Source organism: Alexandromys fortis, unplaced genomic scaffold, assembly GCF_014885135.2.
Source record: "Alexandromys fortis isolate MF-2015 unplaced genomic scaffold, M_Fortis_MF-2015_v1.1 scaffold_331, whole genome shotgun sequence".
Classification (NCBI taxonomy): Eukaryota; Metazoa; Chordata; class Mammalia; order Rodentia; family Cricetidae; genus Alexandromys; species Alexandromys fortis.
Window position 1 is genome coordinate 143,542 of NW_026068215.1, and position 14,876 is coordinate 158,417.

Below are 14,876 nucleotides of genomic sequence, written 5' to 3' on the forward strand. Positions count from 1 at the left end.
TCTCCCACTCTGGGTGCTTCTTCCTCATTTAGTTAGTTATTATTGCCTTTACTATACCAAACAATTTTTCAGTTTTATGAAGTCCCGTGGGTCATATCTCGATTGTTTTATCTGAGATGAGAAGAACTTCTCACTGGCAGGAATCCTGTACTGTATAAATGGAGAGGCAATTGAGCATCAATAAGAGTTCATTCCACTCTGTTTCTTCATCAAGGATGGAATGTTACCATCTGTTTCAAGCTCTTGTTGCCTTGATTTCCCTCCTACGAAGTACTATACCTTGAACTGTAAGTTAAAATAAACTATTCCTTGCTGGATGTTGGTGGTGCACGCCTTTAATCCCAGCACTCAGGAGGCAGAGGCAGGCAGATATCTGTGGGTTTGAAACCAGCCTGGTCTATGAGAGCTAGTTCCAGGACAGCTAGAGTTGTTACACAGAGCAACACTGTCTTGAAAATAAACAGAGAGAGACAGAGACAGAGACAGAGAGACAGACAGACCTTTCCTTCAGTTTTTTTGTCACAGTGTTTTCATAAATAAATAGAAATATCCCAAATACCATTAACACATGAACAAATAAAGAAAATGTAGTATAAATATACAATAAAACATTCACTTATAAAAGGGATAAAATATATTATTTAAAATGTGAATCAATTTTTAAAACACTATGTAAAGCAAGATAATAATTCAGATCAAAAGTTTGTGTATTTAATAATTTATTTTATATGAAATAAAATGACTATATTAAACCATAGAGACAGAAAGTGGAAATGAATTATTGTTGGGGACTGAAAAGAGAGAACTGTGAATGTGCCTACTTGACATAGGGGCTGTTTAGGGCCTAATGAAAATATTTCGTAATGGTAGAAGTTAGGGTTGCACAATTTTTTGAATATACTATATACTACTGAATTCCACATTTTATAATTGTTAATTTGATATTATATCTATTTTCTTTACAAAGAACAATAAAGATAACTGGTTTTAGAAGTAATGTGTGCACTTACACGTTCTCTAGACCAGTGACTTTCATCGTTTTATATATTATATGCACCTTTGAATATTTAAAGTTTTATTTCTATTTTGTTTGTTGAGAGAGAGAGAGAAGATTGGGATGAATTTGGATGTGCTTGTGCCATGGCAGAGGTCAGAGGAGAGAATTAAGGAGTCTGTCCTCATCCACATGACTGAGGCAAGTCTTCTTTTGTTGTTTCTGCCATGTGATGTGCTCAAGGCTAGTTGTCCCACAGACTTCTGGGCAATTCTCCTGTCTCTGACTCTAAACTCGTCTTAGGAGTTGTTGTTTTGTTTTGTCTTGTCTTGTTTTACAGCTTAACCCAGTGTGAGTGATATCTAGAGTTCCCTGACCTACTTGCACTAGTTCTGTCGCCAGACTTTTCAGTATGGGTTTGGTTCTCTCTCTTTTTTTAAATTTCATGCGCATTAATGTTTTGTTTTCATGTTTGTCTATGTAAGGGTGTCAGATCCCCTGGAACTAGAGTTACAGACAGTTGTAGCTGCCATGTGGGTGCTGGGAATTAAACCCAGGTCCTCTGGAAGAGCAGTCAGTGCTCTTAACTGCTGAGCCATCTCTCCAGACTTACATCTAGGTTTTTTACATGGGTTCTGGAATTAAACTGAAGTAAAACTAGGGTTATCAAGTTTGTACAACAGGTGGTTTTACCCACAAAGTCATCTCAGCCTAGGCCTTTGAACGTTAAATAATAACCAACAAAGTCTATTCTCATCAAATGTATCCATCAAATAAAAGCTATGTATCTTATGCTCATGTATATAATTTTGAATGTAGTTTTAAGGGCTTCATAGTTTGAAAAATGCCTGAACTCAAGGAATAAATGAGCGTTCTGTTTCTCCTCTCCCCAGTAGCGTTCATGCACGGTGTCTTCTCTTTTCTCAAACTCTTAGTTCATGCTTCCTCATTATGTCAACGTGCTTACATATCCTCATTATCTTTAGAATCCTATGGCACAGATCTTCCTACAAAAGTGAATACAATTCCACTAAGTCCTACACATTTGCACCTTGTATACTATCTTGGGTGGTCAGTTTGGAACATGTGGCCTAGGTCAACTTGTATGGTCAGGATGTCAAATACCAAGGCAGAAAGTACCAGAATATGAGTATAGACTGTAGTCAGAAACCCTGCAGGATGGCTAGGCACTTTTCAGGTACCTTGGCGGTGAAGATAACAGAGTTGAGAGACCTTGCAAGCTATCTCTTCCTAGTTAGTAAAGTGGAAGGGGGAAGGTAGCATGTAGGGATGCTTTTACCCAAGCATTGTGGATAACCACAGGAAGAAGACAGGTCTGAGGCCTCTCTCCCTGCAGCAATTCCTTCTCTAGGCTTCATGGTAACCCTGAGCTGCAGGAGGATAGAGGGGGATCTGTTCTTCCTCTCTTCTCTCCTGGGGCTGACTTATCCTGGTGGGAATTCAGAGGAAATGGATCAAAGGCGTTTATTAAATTGGCCACCTGTGTCAACTACTACATAGTTTATTTATTTAGTTAGTTTTTGAAGTTACCAACACATTCAAGTGCCCGGATGCAGGAAAAAGAGGAGAAGCTGTAAAACATGGGCAGGGAGAGGGAAGCGATACCTTCCTTGTCTCTTCACAAGGAATGGATGAGACAAACTTTCTGCAAGTCCCATAACCTGGAATACCTGGGTTCCATAGTTCTTTCTTTTCCCCAAGTTGAATGAAATAACCACGGTCCAATTTTCAAAATTGGCATTGTGTCAATCATTAGATATTTCCTATCGTTTACCAATTGTTTGGGAACAGAAGGTAAATATTTCTGAAAAACAATACACGACAGCACCAGCTCCTCATGAAAAGAAGTTACAGGGATTTTATCTGTAGCCAATTCCATTCAGTTACAAACTGGACAGGTCTTCTGAGTAGAAAAGTTGAAAACCTATTTTCCCCTCTATCTCAAACATTTTATTTTAAATGAAATAGTTTTGTGCCTATGAAAATAACTCGTGTTCAGCAGAGTAAGTGAAATTAAAAAAAAACTATTAAAAAAGAATATCTCTGTTCAACAACTGGCTTCTCTTCCAAAGGATCCACCCTGTGCCCTTTATGTGCAGGTATAAAGAAGACTGCGTGCAGAACGAACATCGGTGGCTGAGAAAGAAAGTGGATTCAAGGAGTACATGATTTGGGATTTTAAAAAAGCGGTCCCCCAAATCCTCTGAGATCTTAGGGGGTGGCAGTGGTAGGAGAGGATGCAGCCTCTCTCTAATAACCACACAGGACTAAACACATGCCACTGGACGAACCATATTTGGCCTCTGGGATTTGCAAGGAACAGAATGAATGACAAGGCCTCATGCTGTGGGGGAAGGGACAGAAGGTGGTGGGGGTAGCGAGGGGGAAAGTAGGCTGGCTCCTGACGCACTTTCTGATGCTGGGGAGGGGAACTAGGGACCGGAGCCCACTGGTGACGTTTTGTCACGTGATCAGGAGCAGCCGTCTGCAGAAGTCCCTCTCTCCCAGGTACCAGCAGCCGCCAGATCCTTATCTCCGTGGAGGAAGGCAGGCTTGAAACTGAGCGACAGGGGGGGGGGCAGCTGCCCTATAGCCCGGCAGGTTGGTAGAAGCCAGGGATTTCTGAGGGAGGGGTGGTAATGGACAGCGGCTACAGAGCAGAGAATTTTGTCTGCGTTTAAGATACCGCCCCCTTTCCAAACCCATTCATTTTGACGCAGAAGATTGTGTCTGTTGGGGGTAGCAGCTCTTATATCCTTGGAGAAACGGGGGCTAATGGCAGAAGGAGTCATTTCCCTGGATAGCTCCCAATCCTTCACTGCCTGCAGACGCTGGGTAGGCATGACAGGAGGCTAAGACCAGAGATGATTACAGGTGCAGGAAATGGATGGGGACGGGGACAGGGCCATTGGAGGGAGATCGGAGGTATAGAATGCCAATCGGAACAGTGATTGAGTGACAAACGTCTTTTTAGAGGAGGAGGGCAGGGGAGGCGACAGCGGGGGAGTGGGGGTGGTGATGGCCTAATCCCTTTTAGGTAGCAAAGGATGGGCACAGGCCCTGACTCCGGGCTGAGAAAGATGGACTACCCCAGGCCAAGGCTTGAATTCTCCCTTTCTCTTCTCCATCCCTCAACCATTTTGGAGCCCAAAATGGAAGGCCAAGGGGACTAAGGGTGGGGGTTGCTACGTAGAAGGAAAACAGAGGTTTGGGATGGTGCTCAGTTCCCAGGTAGGGGGTGATTTCTTAATAGGAAGGGTTCAAAGGAGATATCGCAGACCCAAATGTTAGAAATTAGAAATCATTTTTCCTTTTCATTGTAAAAAGCTGTTTTTTCTGGGTCTGTGAGGAGGAAGGCGTGAGTGAAGTGCTGTGGTTACGTCTGCCCTGCCCCCTCCTCCTTCTAATAGCTACGTTTCCAGAAAAGTATCGCGCTATGCTTTAGCAAGGGCCCCCGGGGAGGGGGCGGGGGCGGGGCCGGGGAACTGGTCCAGAGAGACCTGAGTGAAGCGGCACCTATCAGCCCAGCCTTCTGCCTTTCACAGGCCTGCCCGTCACTCATTTCAGTGAAATTACTGAGAGTAGATTTGGGAAGGAAATTCAGACCCCGAGAAACGGTTTGGAAGTCATTTTTTCAGTCCCATAGCTCGGGACCAGTAAACGGGAAACTGTTAAAGGAGAAGGTGTGGAAGAAAATGCGAGAACACCGAGAAATGGTGATGGGGTGGGAGGGAGGAATTGGGAACGTTTTGACAAAGACTTCTCGTACTACTTGCCAGTCATTCAGATTTCTAGTCCTTCATTCACCACCTGATTCCTATATCTTCCCACAGGTCTTCAGGTCTGTGGTCGTGGGCACCGATCCAGCTAAGAAAAGGAAGGGCCTGCAATATCAGTGCAGGTTAGTGGGAGAAGGAATGCATTCTGCCACCCCCAGAAGTAGAGTGAAAGCTGGGGAGGCCACTGCTTGCCTCCCTCCCGTCTCCAACTCTCCTTATTGCAAGTTCCAGACACATAGCGAGACCCTAAGAGAATGTGATCTTTTATCGCTGGTGAGGCTAAAGAGGAGGCTTTGAAAGTGAGGAGAAAGAATGTTCTCTGAGGGTATCAGAACACCCCTGAAATCTATGTACACTTTTTTTTTATACGTGGGAGAGAGAGAGAGAGAGAGAGAGAGAGAGAGAGAGAGAGAGAGAATGAGAATGTCCTGCGCGATTCCTGCAGTTCTTTGTAAGTTGAAACTACACAGCTAGTGTTTCTGTGGGCAGAGAGAGAACGAAGTTCAGAAACCACTATTCTCTGCGGTTCCTTCTTAGCACATCGCTTTAAGAGCTTTAACGGTAGGGAGAAACACCCTTGGAATTTCCTGCCAAGTTGGTTCATGTGTATATGTAAGAAGTGTGTAGGAAAAGGAAAAAGAATATACGGGTAAAAGTTCACCTGAAAGGTGGATTAGGATGGGTTGGCAGAGCTATGAATCAAGGAAAGCAACTGTTAAAAGCTTGTGCCCAGCTGGAGTGCCCTTAGTGTTTTTTCTTTGTCTTCTAGGACAAGCGGCAAAGGAAAATCGCAACATGGAAAAGTTCTTCAAAGAAATTGAAGGGAAGCCAGAAAACAAGGGACGGGCGGAAGATGAAGGAAATCCAGAAGAAGGAGGAAACGCAGACAAAGACAAGTCCCATGCAGACGGGAAGCCTGCACGCCAGGGGAAGCTAGAGGAGGGAGGGCCAGGTGAGCAGGGACAACAGAAAAGTGAGGGGAAGCCAGAAAATCAGGGAAAGTCTGAAGGGGAGGCCAAGCGCCAAGGGGAGGGCAAGCCAGCCAGCGAGGCGCGGGCCGCAGAAAAGCGCCCTGCTGAAGATTACGTGCCACGGAAAGCCAAGCGAAAAACAGATAGGAGCACAGAGGATTCTCCCAAGAACCCCCAGGAGGACTTCCAGGACAGGCATGTCAGCAGTGAGGAGATGATGAGAGAGTGTGCAGATGTGGCGAGGGCGCAGGAAGAGCTGAGGAAGAGGCAGAGAATGGGAGGTTTTCCCTGGTTGCCAAGAGATGCTGCGCAGGATGCTCTAGTCCCCCGGGGCCAACGGGGAGTCAGGGGAATGAGGGGCGGAGGAGGCAGGGGCCAGAAGGACTTGGAAGACGCTCCCTTTGTTTAATGCCTTTGGCCTTTCCTTCTGATTTCTTTGATGGGAAATATTGCCAGCCCTGCTTTCCCTGGCAGGCATTTGCCAGGCTCTGTGCTTCAACCCTGTGCTGATATTTTCCTTTAGGTGTCACTCTTGTTACCAGCAGACAGCACTCTGTCTTTTAGTAATGGACTTTCACCCATGTGCATGGAAGAGGTGTTCATGGTGTACTGTAAAATAATAAAGATAGCAGTGTGCAGAACAATAGATACAGTATCAGTCCATTTTTGAAAACAAAATCATCACATAGAATATTTACATACAAGGAAAACTGTGCAAGTACATAGACCCAAGAGGAATGGTGGTTGTCTCTGTGTGGTGGGACTTGAGATTTTTCATTTTCTCATATGATCCCCCTCCCCATTAAGGACAGAGGTTAATTTTATCATAAAAGAAGCACTAAAAGATAACACAGAGCACTGGGTACAATGGCACACTCCTTTAGACCTAGGACTCTAGAGGAAGAGGCAGGCAGATCTCTGACTTAGTGGCCAACCTTGTCTTTATGGACAGCCAACTGAAGCCAGCCAGGACCACCAAGTGAGAGCCTGTCTCATACGAGGCTATCAAAATAACTATTAAACCTGTGAAGACAAAGGAGATGCTTCAAATTCTTGTCAGAATCATAATCACAGGTAAAACTACACAACCTCTAGACTTCAAGTTGGAGGAATTTTTGCAGTTCCTGCCAGTGATGCTGCTTCCTTGACATATATGAAATGGGGTGAGGCTTACATCATAAATCTATGGAGTGAACCAAATTTGGCAATGAGAACTGGTTGTGTGCGTGAGCAGCACTAGATCAGACACTTGAGGGACAACTGGAGGAAGCCTCGGCTCTGCTCGGGAAAAGATGCAGGGAGCTGAGATGTGGGTAATACCTTCTCTTGGGCAAATGTTACATCCACTGGGCATTGGGCCTTCTCCCTCATGGATCCTGCATCCCCTTGAGACATCCACATTCACTGGTATTAGTAAGCTGAAGTCCTTGAGGTAACAATGCCCCTTTTCTTTTCCGGAAGGCCCTGTTAGGTGTTCCATTCTGCTGTGTTTACAATGAGCCTTTTCTCACTTTAATAGTTACCACTCATAAAAAGAGATGTGGAAAAATGCTTTCTAAATTTTTAACTAAATATTACATCCACTAGATTTACCTTCCTTTATCATTCACTCATTTGTTTTACTTTGCGACAGGGTCTCATGTTAGTCTTGGCTGACTTGGAACCTCACTATGTATACAAGGAATGCTTCTTTTTGTAAATCCTGTTTCCATATCCCGAGTGCCTGAATTATAGGCATGCACCACCAAATCAGGTTTATGAAGAACCAATGATCAAATTTGGGGCTTTGTGCACGCTAGATAAACATTCTAACAACCGAGCAATATCCTCATTTCTCAGACTTGCCCTTTATAAAGCCAAGAACTTATCTTACTCATTGTTTGCTTCCCACAACACCTAATAGAAACTTGCAAAATAAACACATCATCCATCAAGTCAGGAGACCTCAGTTTTTGGGCCATTTCTGCTCCTGGTTGTATATGTACTCTTAAATTTGTAGGTTAAATACTTTTTTATTGTTGCTTTTGTTGAAACAAGCATCTCATGTATACATGACTGGACTATACCTGGCTATGTAGCTGTGGCCAGCCTTAGATTCCTGACCTCCCTGCCCCTACCTCCCAACTGCTTGGAATTATAAGCATGAGTTATAACACTTGTCTCATGTAAATTTATTCTTATGCAACTGAAATTTGCCATTTCAAAGAAACGTGGCGGGGGGAATTATTGTACAATTATTTCCCAAATGGTTTTAACATAAATATAAATAGTTTGCAAAATTTGAGAGTTATTGGTAGAATAACTTCATGGAAGTCCTATCTGTCTTGCAGAAAATATAGAATCCTGGCTTCCACATCAAACCTAAGTCATCAGAATTTCTTCTGATTTGATATTTCTTCTACTTTTAGTTCACTTTAAAGAACTTTATTTAACCGGGCTGTGGTGGCACATGCCATTAATCCCAGTCCTTGGGAGGCAGAGGCTAGCAGATCTCTGTGAGTTTGAGGCCAGCCTGGTCTACAGAGTGAGTTCTAGGACAGCCAGGGACACACAGAAAAATCCTGTCTCAAGAAGAAAATAACAAAAAAAAATGGGGGGGAAGAAATAAATTTATTCAATTCACTCACTTGTGGAAGGTGTGTGTGTGTGTGTGTGTGTGTGTCTGTGTGTGTCTGTGTGTGTACCATGATGCATGTGTGGAGGTCAGAGGACAACGTACAGGAGTCGGTTTTCTCCTTCCACATGGGAAGTGGGGATTGAAGCAGATCAACAGACCCCTTTACTTGCTGACTCGTCTCTCCAGTCCTCAATTTCATCTTTCATAAAATAGATACGTGCACTGAAATAAAAACACCAACAGTGCAAACGAGTTTATTATTAATAAACACTGCAGTCTGTGTGTTTATTAATACTTATTCCCAATCTGAGTATGTTTGGCTTCTAAAATCTACCATCATAATTTTTAGTGGGCATGTGTTAATATTTTAACAGATTTGGTGAAATGTAATTCACAGATCATAACATTCACCTACTTAAGTGCTTTTTAATACGTTAACAGAGTTCTGAAACCATCGTATTATCTAGTTCTAAATTAGATATTTTCATCACCCTAAAACGAAACCTTATACTCGTTGACACTGTGCCTATTCCATGCCTCTAGCACCTGGTAAGCAATGATTTCTTTTCTGTCTCTGCGTATTTGTCCATTTACATAAATAGAATCATACACTACAAGGCTTGTTATATCTGGCTCCTTTTACTTGTTATAGTCTTGCATCGTCACTAAATATTTGTGGGTAAGATTTTGTTTCAAAACGTGATTTTGGTTTTCTTGGATATATTCTTAGGAAATGAATTTTGAAACTCTATAATAAACCTGGTATAAATTTTGAAGACCTGCCAAAATGTTTTCTAAAACAACTGTGACACTAGACAGTCTTACCAGGACTGTATTAAGGTTCCAATTTCTTAATGTCTTTGCTGACACAAGTTTATATAGCAATCTTTATTGATTACAAAGTAGCAGCCCGTAAAAAAATCTTTGATTTGAAATTCCTAATGACTAACAATCTTCAGCCTTTTTCTCATTTTTTTTAACAATTTATATATCTCTTGAAGATAAAATAGATCCAATTATTCTGCTGGATCTTACTTGTTTTTTTTAAGAGACAATCTTTCTTTATTTATTATGTATATAGTGTTCTGGGCACCAGATCTCATTATAGATGGGTGTGAGCCATCATGTGGTTGCTGGGAACAGAACTCAGGACCTCTGGAGCAACAGTCAGTTTTCTTAACCTTTGAACCATCTCTCCAGTCCCCAGAATCTTTCTTTGTAGCCCTGGCTGTCCTGAACTTATTATGTAGACCAGGCTGGCCTTGAACTTAAAGAGATTTGCCTTCTTCTGATTCTCAAGTGCTGGGATTGAAGGAGTATACCACTATGCCACGGTTATTTTGCTGATTATAAAATTAGATTGATAACCTTTCTTATTGTTGAGTTGGAATAATGCCTTGTCTAGTTGACAAGCAGTCCCTTATCACATAGATAATTTGCAATTGCTACTTTTTAACTTGCTAAGTATAGCCATTATCCATGGACCTTCTGATATGAAAATGTAGTATATTCTGCCTTATCATAAGAGTTGGTCAGCTTTCTAGAGCCATAACAAATGTCTGGGGGAAATCAACTTAAGAAGAGGAAAAGGTATGATTGGGGTGATGGCTTAGAAGTTGAAAACATTGACTATTCTCCCAAATGACCGGGGATTGATTCCCAGCACCCACACCTTGGGAACCATCTGTAACTCCAGTTTCAGGGGATCTGACATCCTTTTCTGGTCTCTGAAGGCCCTGCACACACATGGTATATATAAATGCAGGTAAAACACTCATACACAGAAAATAAAATAGTAAAAGAGAGAGTGTGTTGCAAAGGATCTGTGTAGAGAGCTCAGTTACTAAAGTGCCTGTTGTACAAGTATGAATTCCTGAGTTCAGATTCCCAGTGCCCATATAAATGTCAAATGTGGTGATGTACATCTGCAGCTCTAGAACTGGGCAGGGGTGGGGTGCTGGTTGGAGTGAGATGAGTAGATATCCCTGAGGAGTTCTGGACATCTGCTAGGCTTCTTCAGCCTCCCTATTCTCCTAGTCATTGCTAGGCCTCCTTATTCCCCAGGGAAAGGTGAGTGTGCTGTGTGCCCATTCCACAGCTTCAAGATGCAGGGAGTCAAGTCAAGCAGGAAGTCAGTTTATTACTGTGAGCATCAGCTTATATAGCTTAAGTGACAGGGTGTGATGTGGGGGTGCCTCTATCCAATGAGAAGCAGCCAAACCCTCCCTCTGGCTGGAGGGGCATCTACCTAATTTCTGCTGTCTCATCCTCCCTCAAACTCGAGCCAGGCTTTTCTCTGTCTTACAGGCCTCGAGTTACAGACCCTGAGATAATTTTGGCCCAATAGACATTCATACTAGTCAATCAGTGGACTACAGTCTCCAAGAACCTGTCTCAAACAATAAAGTTGAAGAGCTGGAGAAATGACTCAGTGGTTAGGAACACTTGCTGCTCTTGCACAGGTTTGGTTCCCAACACTCATGCTGGATGGCTCATAACCACCTGTAATTCCAACTCCAGGGCATCTTGCACCCTCTTTTGGCTTCAGCAGGTACTGCATACATATAGTACACACAAAGACAAGCAGGTATAGACACATACGCATGCATAAAAATAAATAAAGAAAGAAAACTGGAAAGTATCTAAATGGCTAAGAGACCTTGGTACTCTTCTAGAGGACCCTGGTTCAATTCCCAGCATTTGCATGACAGCTCACAATTGTTTGTGATCCCAGTTACAGGGAATCTAACACCCTCTTCTGGCCTCCATGGACACCAGGTATATATGTGATGTACAGACATTCCGGCAGTCAAAACAACCATACACATATAAATGAATAGACAGACAGACAGATAGATAGATAACGAGCTAACTGTAGTGACACTCTCCTTCAGTCCCAGCACTTGGGAGGCAGAAGTAGGAGGATCTCTGCGATTTCAAGACCAGCCTGTTCTACATAGAGCCAAGGCTATTACACAGAGAAACCCTGTCTCAAAAAAAAAAAAAAAGCCGGTTGTGGTGGCACATGCCCGTAGGATTTGCTGAAAGAGGCAGAGAAAGGAGGACCACAAGTTCAGGCCAGCCTGGGCTTCACATCAAGCTGGGCCATGGTGGCGCACACCTTTAATCCCAGCACTTGGGAGGCAGAGGAAGGTGGATCTCTGTGAGTTCAAGGCCAGTCTGATCTACAAGAGCTAGTTCCAGGACAGGCTCCAAAAGCTACAGAGAAACCCTGTCTGGAAAAACAAAACAAAAAAAAACCAAACAAACAAACAAAAAACAAAAAAAGGTTGACACCTGATATGTCATCCTCTGGTATCTATATATATACATGTGGAGAGAGAGAGAGAGAGAGAGAGAGAGAGAGAGAGAGAGAGAGAGAGAGAGAGAGAGAAAGAACAAGTTTATTTGGGTGCTTGTAGAGATGGATACATGGTTAAGAGCAAAGAGTACTTGGTGTTGTTGCACAGAACCCAATAGTGGTTGCTAGAACAGATATGGTGGCTCACAGCTACCTTTAACTCCAACTCCAGGGAATCCGATACCCTCAGCCACTACATGCTCATGATACATTTACATACATGTAGACAAAATACACTCAAAAAAAAAAACAAAAAGTAAATAAATCTCTTTTTAAAAGTTTATTTGGGTATGTGGCTTCAGTGGTTTCATTCCATGGACACCGGACCCTGTTGCTGCCAAGCCTATGGCAGCCCAGTTCATTATAGGTCAAGTTTGTGGCACAGAAGTTGATCAATTCATAGTAAACACGAAACAAGCATTGAGGAAAGGGTTGGGGTCTCACTGTCTTCTTCAAGAGCGCTCTCTTAGTGACCTAACTTCTACTTGCTAGGCTCTACCATTTATTTCCCCTACCTTTTCAGTAGCCCCATACCATAGCAACTAAAACTTTAACTCATGAACTTTTAGGAGATTCTGAGAATTATCATTAAAGTGCATAATTTCTACTGTGTGTTGTCTAACACCCTCACAACTACAGTTTTACCACATTTCATAAGTACGCCAGTGACGGTTACTGAACTCTGAGAATAATTTGCTGGCGTAAGGTTAATATGAGAGTAGCTAATAATGCCAAACTCCTGATGACTTAGTATTACAGAGGCTTATGGAGATAATTCCAGTTTCATCAATCCAATGCCCTCATCTGGCCTCTGTAGACACTAGGCAATCACATGGTGCATAGGCGTACACTCAGGTAAAACACCCATGCACATAAATTTTTAAAATAAAAAAATCGGATGTGGGGTTTATTTCTCAAACTGTAGAAGACTGGGATGGAGAAACTGTTTCCTGTAGTATCTCGGGAATTTAGTTTCTTATTATCTGTGTAGTAACAGTTGACAAGAGTTCCTATGAGAGAGAGTGAAAAGATGGGGAAATTTTAGAGGATGCCCAAAGGGAAAGAAGTTCATCCTGGGATCTGGTTTTCATTTATTGCTGGCTAAGAGTCAAGAGTTTCAACACAAGTGATAAAATCAAAACTACTGTGAAGATTGCCTACAGAAACAACAATAAGATAAATGATTTATACAGAGTCACATACAGGTAGGAAAAGGAGCCTAGGTTGAAATCCAGGTTTATTTGCCTCTAATTTAATAATCCTTAGCTATTTTTTCTTTCCTAAATAAGAAATTTAATTTTGATCTTCAGTTTATTGCCCAATCAATCCTTTGAAACTTCAGGAATCCTGAATATCCCAAGGGGAAAATCTTTTTCTGTTTGTTCGTTTGTTCATTTTTTGAGAGTTTCACCATGATCCTTGGCTGTCCTAGAACTCACTCTGTAGGCCAGGCTGGCCTCATACTCACAGAGATCTGCCAAGATCAAAAGCACTGATGACAGCTTATGTTGGAGAGGATGTGGTATAAGGGGAACCTTTCTGCATTGCTGGTGGGAGTGAAAAGCTGTACAACCACTTTGTAAATCAGTATGGTGCTTTCTCAGAAAATTAGGAATCAACCTACCTCAAGGCCCAGCAATACCACTTTTGGGTATATACACAAAGGATGCTCAATCATACTACAAAGACATGTGTTCAACTATGTTCATAGCAGCTTTGTTTGTCATAGCCAGAACCTGGAAACAACCTAAATGCCCCTCACCCAAAGAATGGATACAGAATGGATAAAGATACACAATGAAGTACTACTCAGCAGTAAAAAATAATGGCATCTTGAAATTTGCAAGCAAATAAACAGAACTAGAAAAAAAACATATTGAGTGAGGTAACCCAGACCCAGAAAGAACAATATCATATGTACTCACTCATAAGTGGCTTTTAGACATAAGCAAAGAAAACCAGCCCAAAAATCACAATCCCAGAGAACCTAGACAACAAAGAGGACCCTAAGAGAGACATACATAGATCTAATCTACATGAGAAGTAGAAAAAGACAAGATCTCCTGAGTAAATTGGGAACATATGGGACAGGAGGAGGTTAAAAACGGAGGGAGAAGGAAGGAAGGACTGTGGGAAATGTATAACTCAATAAAAATGATAAAAATTTTTTTTGCAAGACTGCATGCTCCTAGAATCAAATTTCCTTTGCCTGCTGTCTCTTTGACTTTAGGGCCTAGGGATGACTTGAGCAGAAGAAATACTGAAAATGGAAACAATCTAAATTCCTTCAGTCAATAAGTTATAGCAAAATGTGATGCACATGCACTTTTGAATACTATTCAGCTATTAAGAAAAATGAAATCCTGAAAATTGAAGGCAAGCAGATGCCACTAGAAAATATTACACTGCCTCAGGTAATCTAGAGGCAAAAAGATGAACATCACATGTTCTTTCTCATCAGAGGCCCCTACCTCAAAACAAGCTGATGTGAGTACGTAGTGTGGAGTAACTGCTGAACCCAGGAAAGTAAAATGGGTGGTTCATTGTCAAGATAGACGGTTTGGGAAACAACAGAGATGAGAACAGCTGGATACAAGTGATCTGATCAGAGAAATGTGGAATCTTTAGAAAGGAGTTAGTAAATACAGATAAAAGATGGAGGAGGAAAGGAAAGGGGGAATGTGGGACCCTAATTAAGAAAAGGAGAGGAGGGCTGGAGAAATGGCTCAGTGGTTAAGAGCATTGCCTGCTCTTCCAAAGGTCCTGAGTTCAATTCCCAGCAACCACATGGTGGCTCACAACCATCTGTAATGAGGTCTGGTGCCCTCTTCTGGCCTTCAGGCATACACACAGACAGAATATTGTATACATAATAAATAAATAAATATTAAAAAAGAAAAGGAAAGAAGGTAAATACACAAAGGAAGTGGAAGGAAAAATAACAATAAATATGTCTGAAAAGTCATAAACAATCAACTATTAAGCATTTACCTAAAAAAACCACAAAGCATGCGAGTCTGTGTATACATAATTTAAGTGAAACTTTCTCTTTTTATTTATTTATTTTTATTTCATGCACATTGGTATTTTGCCATGGGTGTTAGGTCCCCTGGAACTTTATTTAAAGATAGTT

The 14,876-nt window shown here is 42.0% G+C and overlaps 1 protein-coding gene across 2 annotated transcripts; it reads left to right on the forward strand.

Annotated features, from left to right (window-relative positions):
* Positions 1-3,456: 3,456 nt before the first annotated feature.
* Positions 3,457-6,174, forward strand: LOC126493425 (transcription elongation factor A protein-like 5). Of its 2 annotated transcripts, XM_050130418.1 has the most exons (3): positions 3,457-3,616; positions 4,849-4,916; positions 5,564-6,174. In XM_050130418.1, exon 3 carries the CDS (start codon positions 5,590-5,592, stop codon positions 6,172-6,174), a length of 585 nt encoding a protein of 194 aa, XP_049986375.1. In that variant the 5' UTR covers positions 3,457-3,616; positions 4,849-4,916; positions 5,564-5,589. The 2 variants fall into 2 exon arrangements, with proteins under 2 accessions (XP_049986375.1, XP_049986376.1); XM_050130419.1 differs by lacking the exon at positions 3,457-3,616 and having other exon boundaries at positions 4,814-4,916.
* The last annotated feature ends 8,702 nt before the right edge of the window (positions 6,175-14,876 follow it).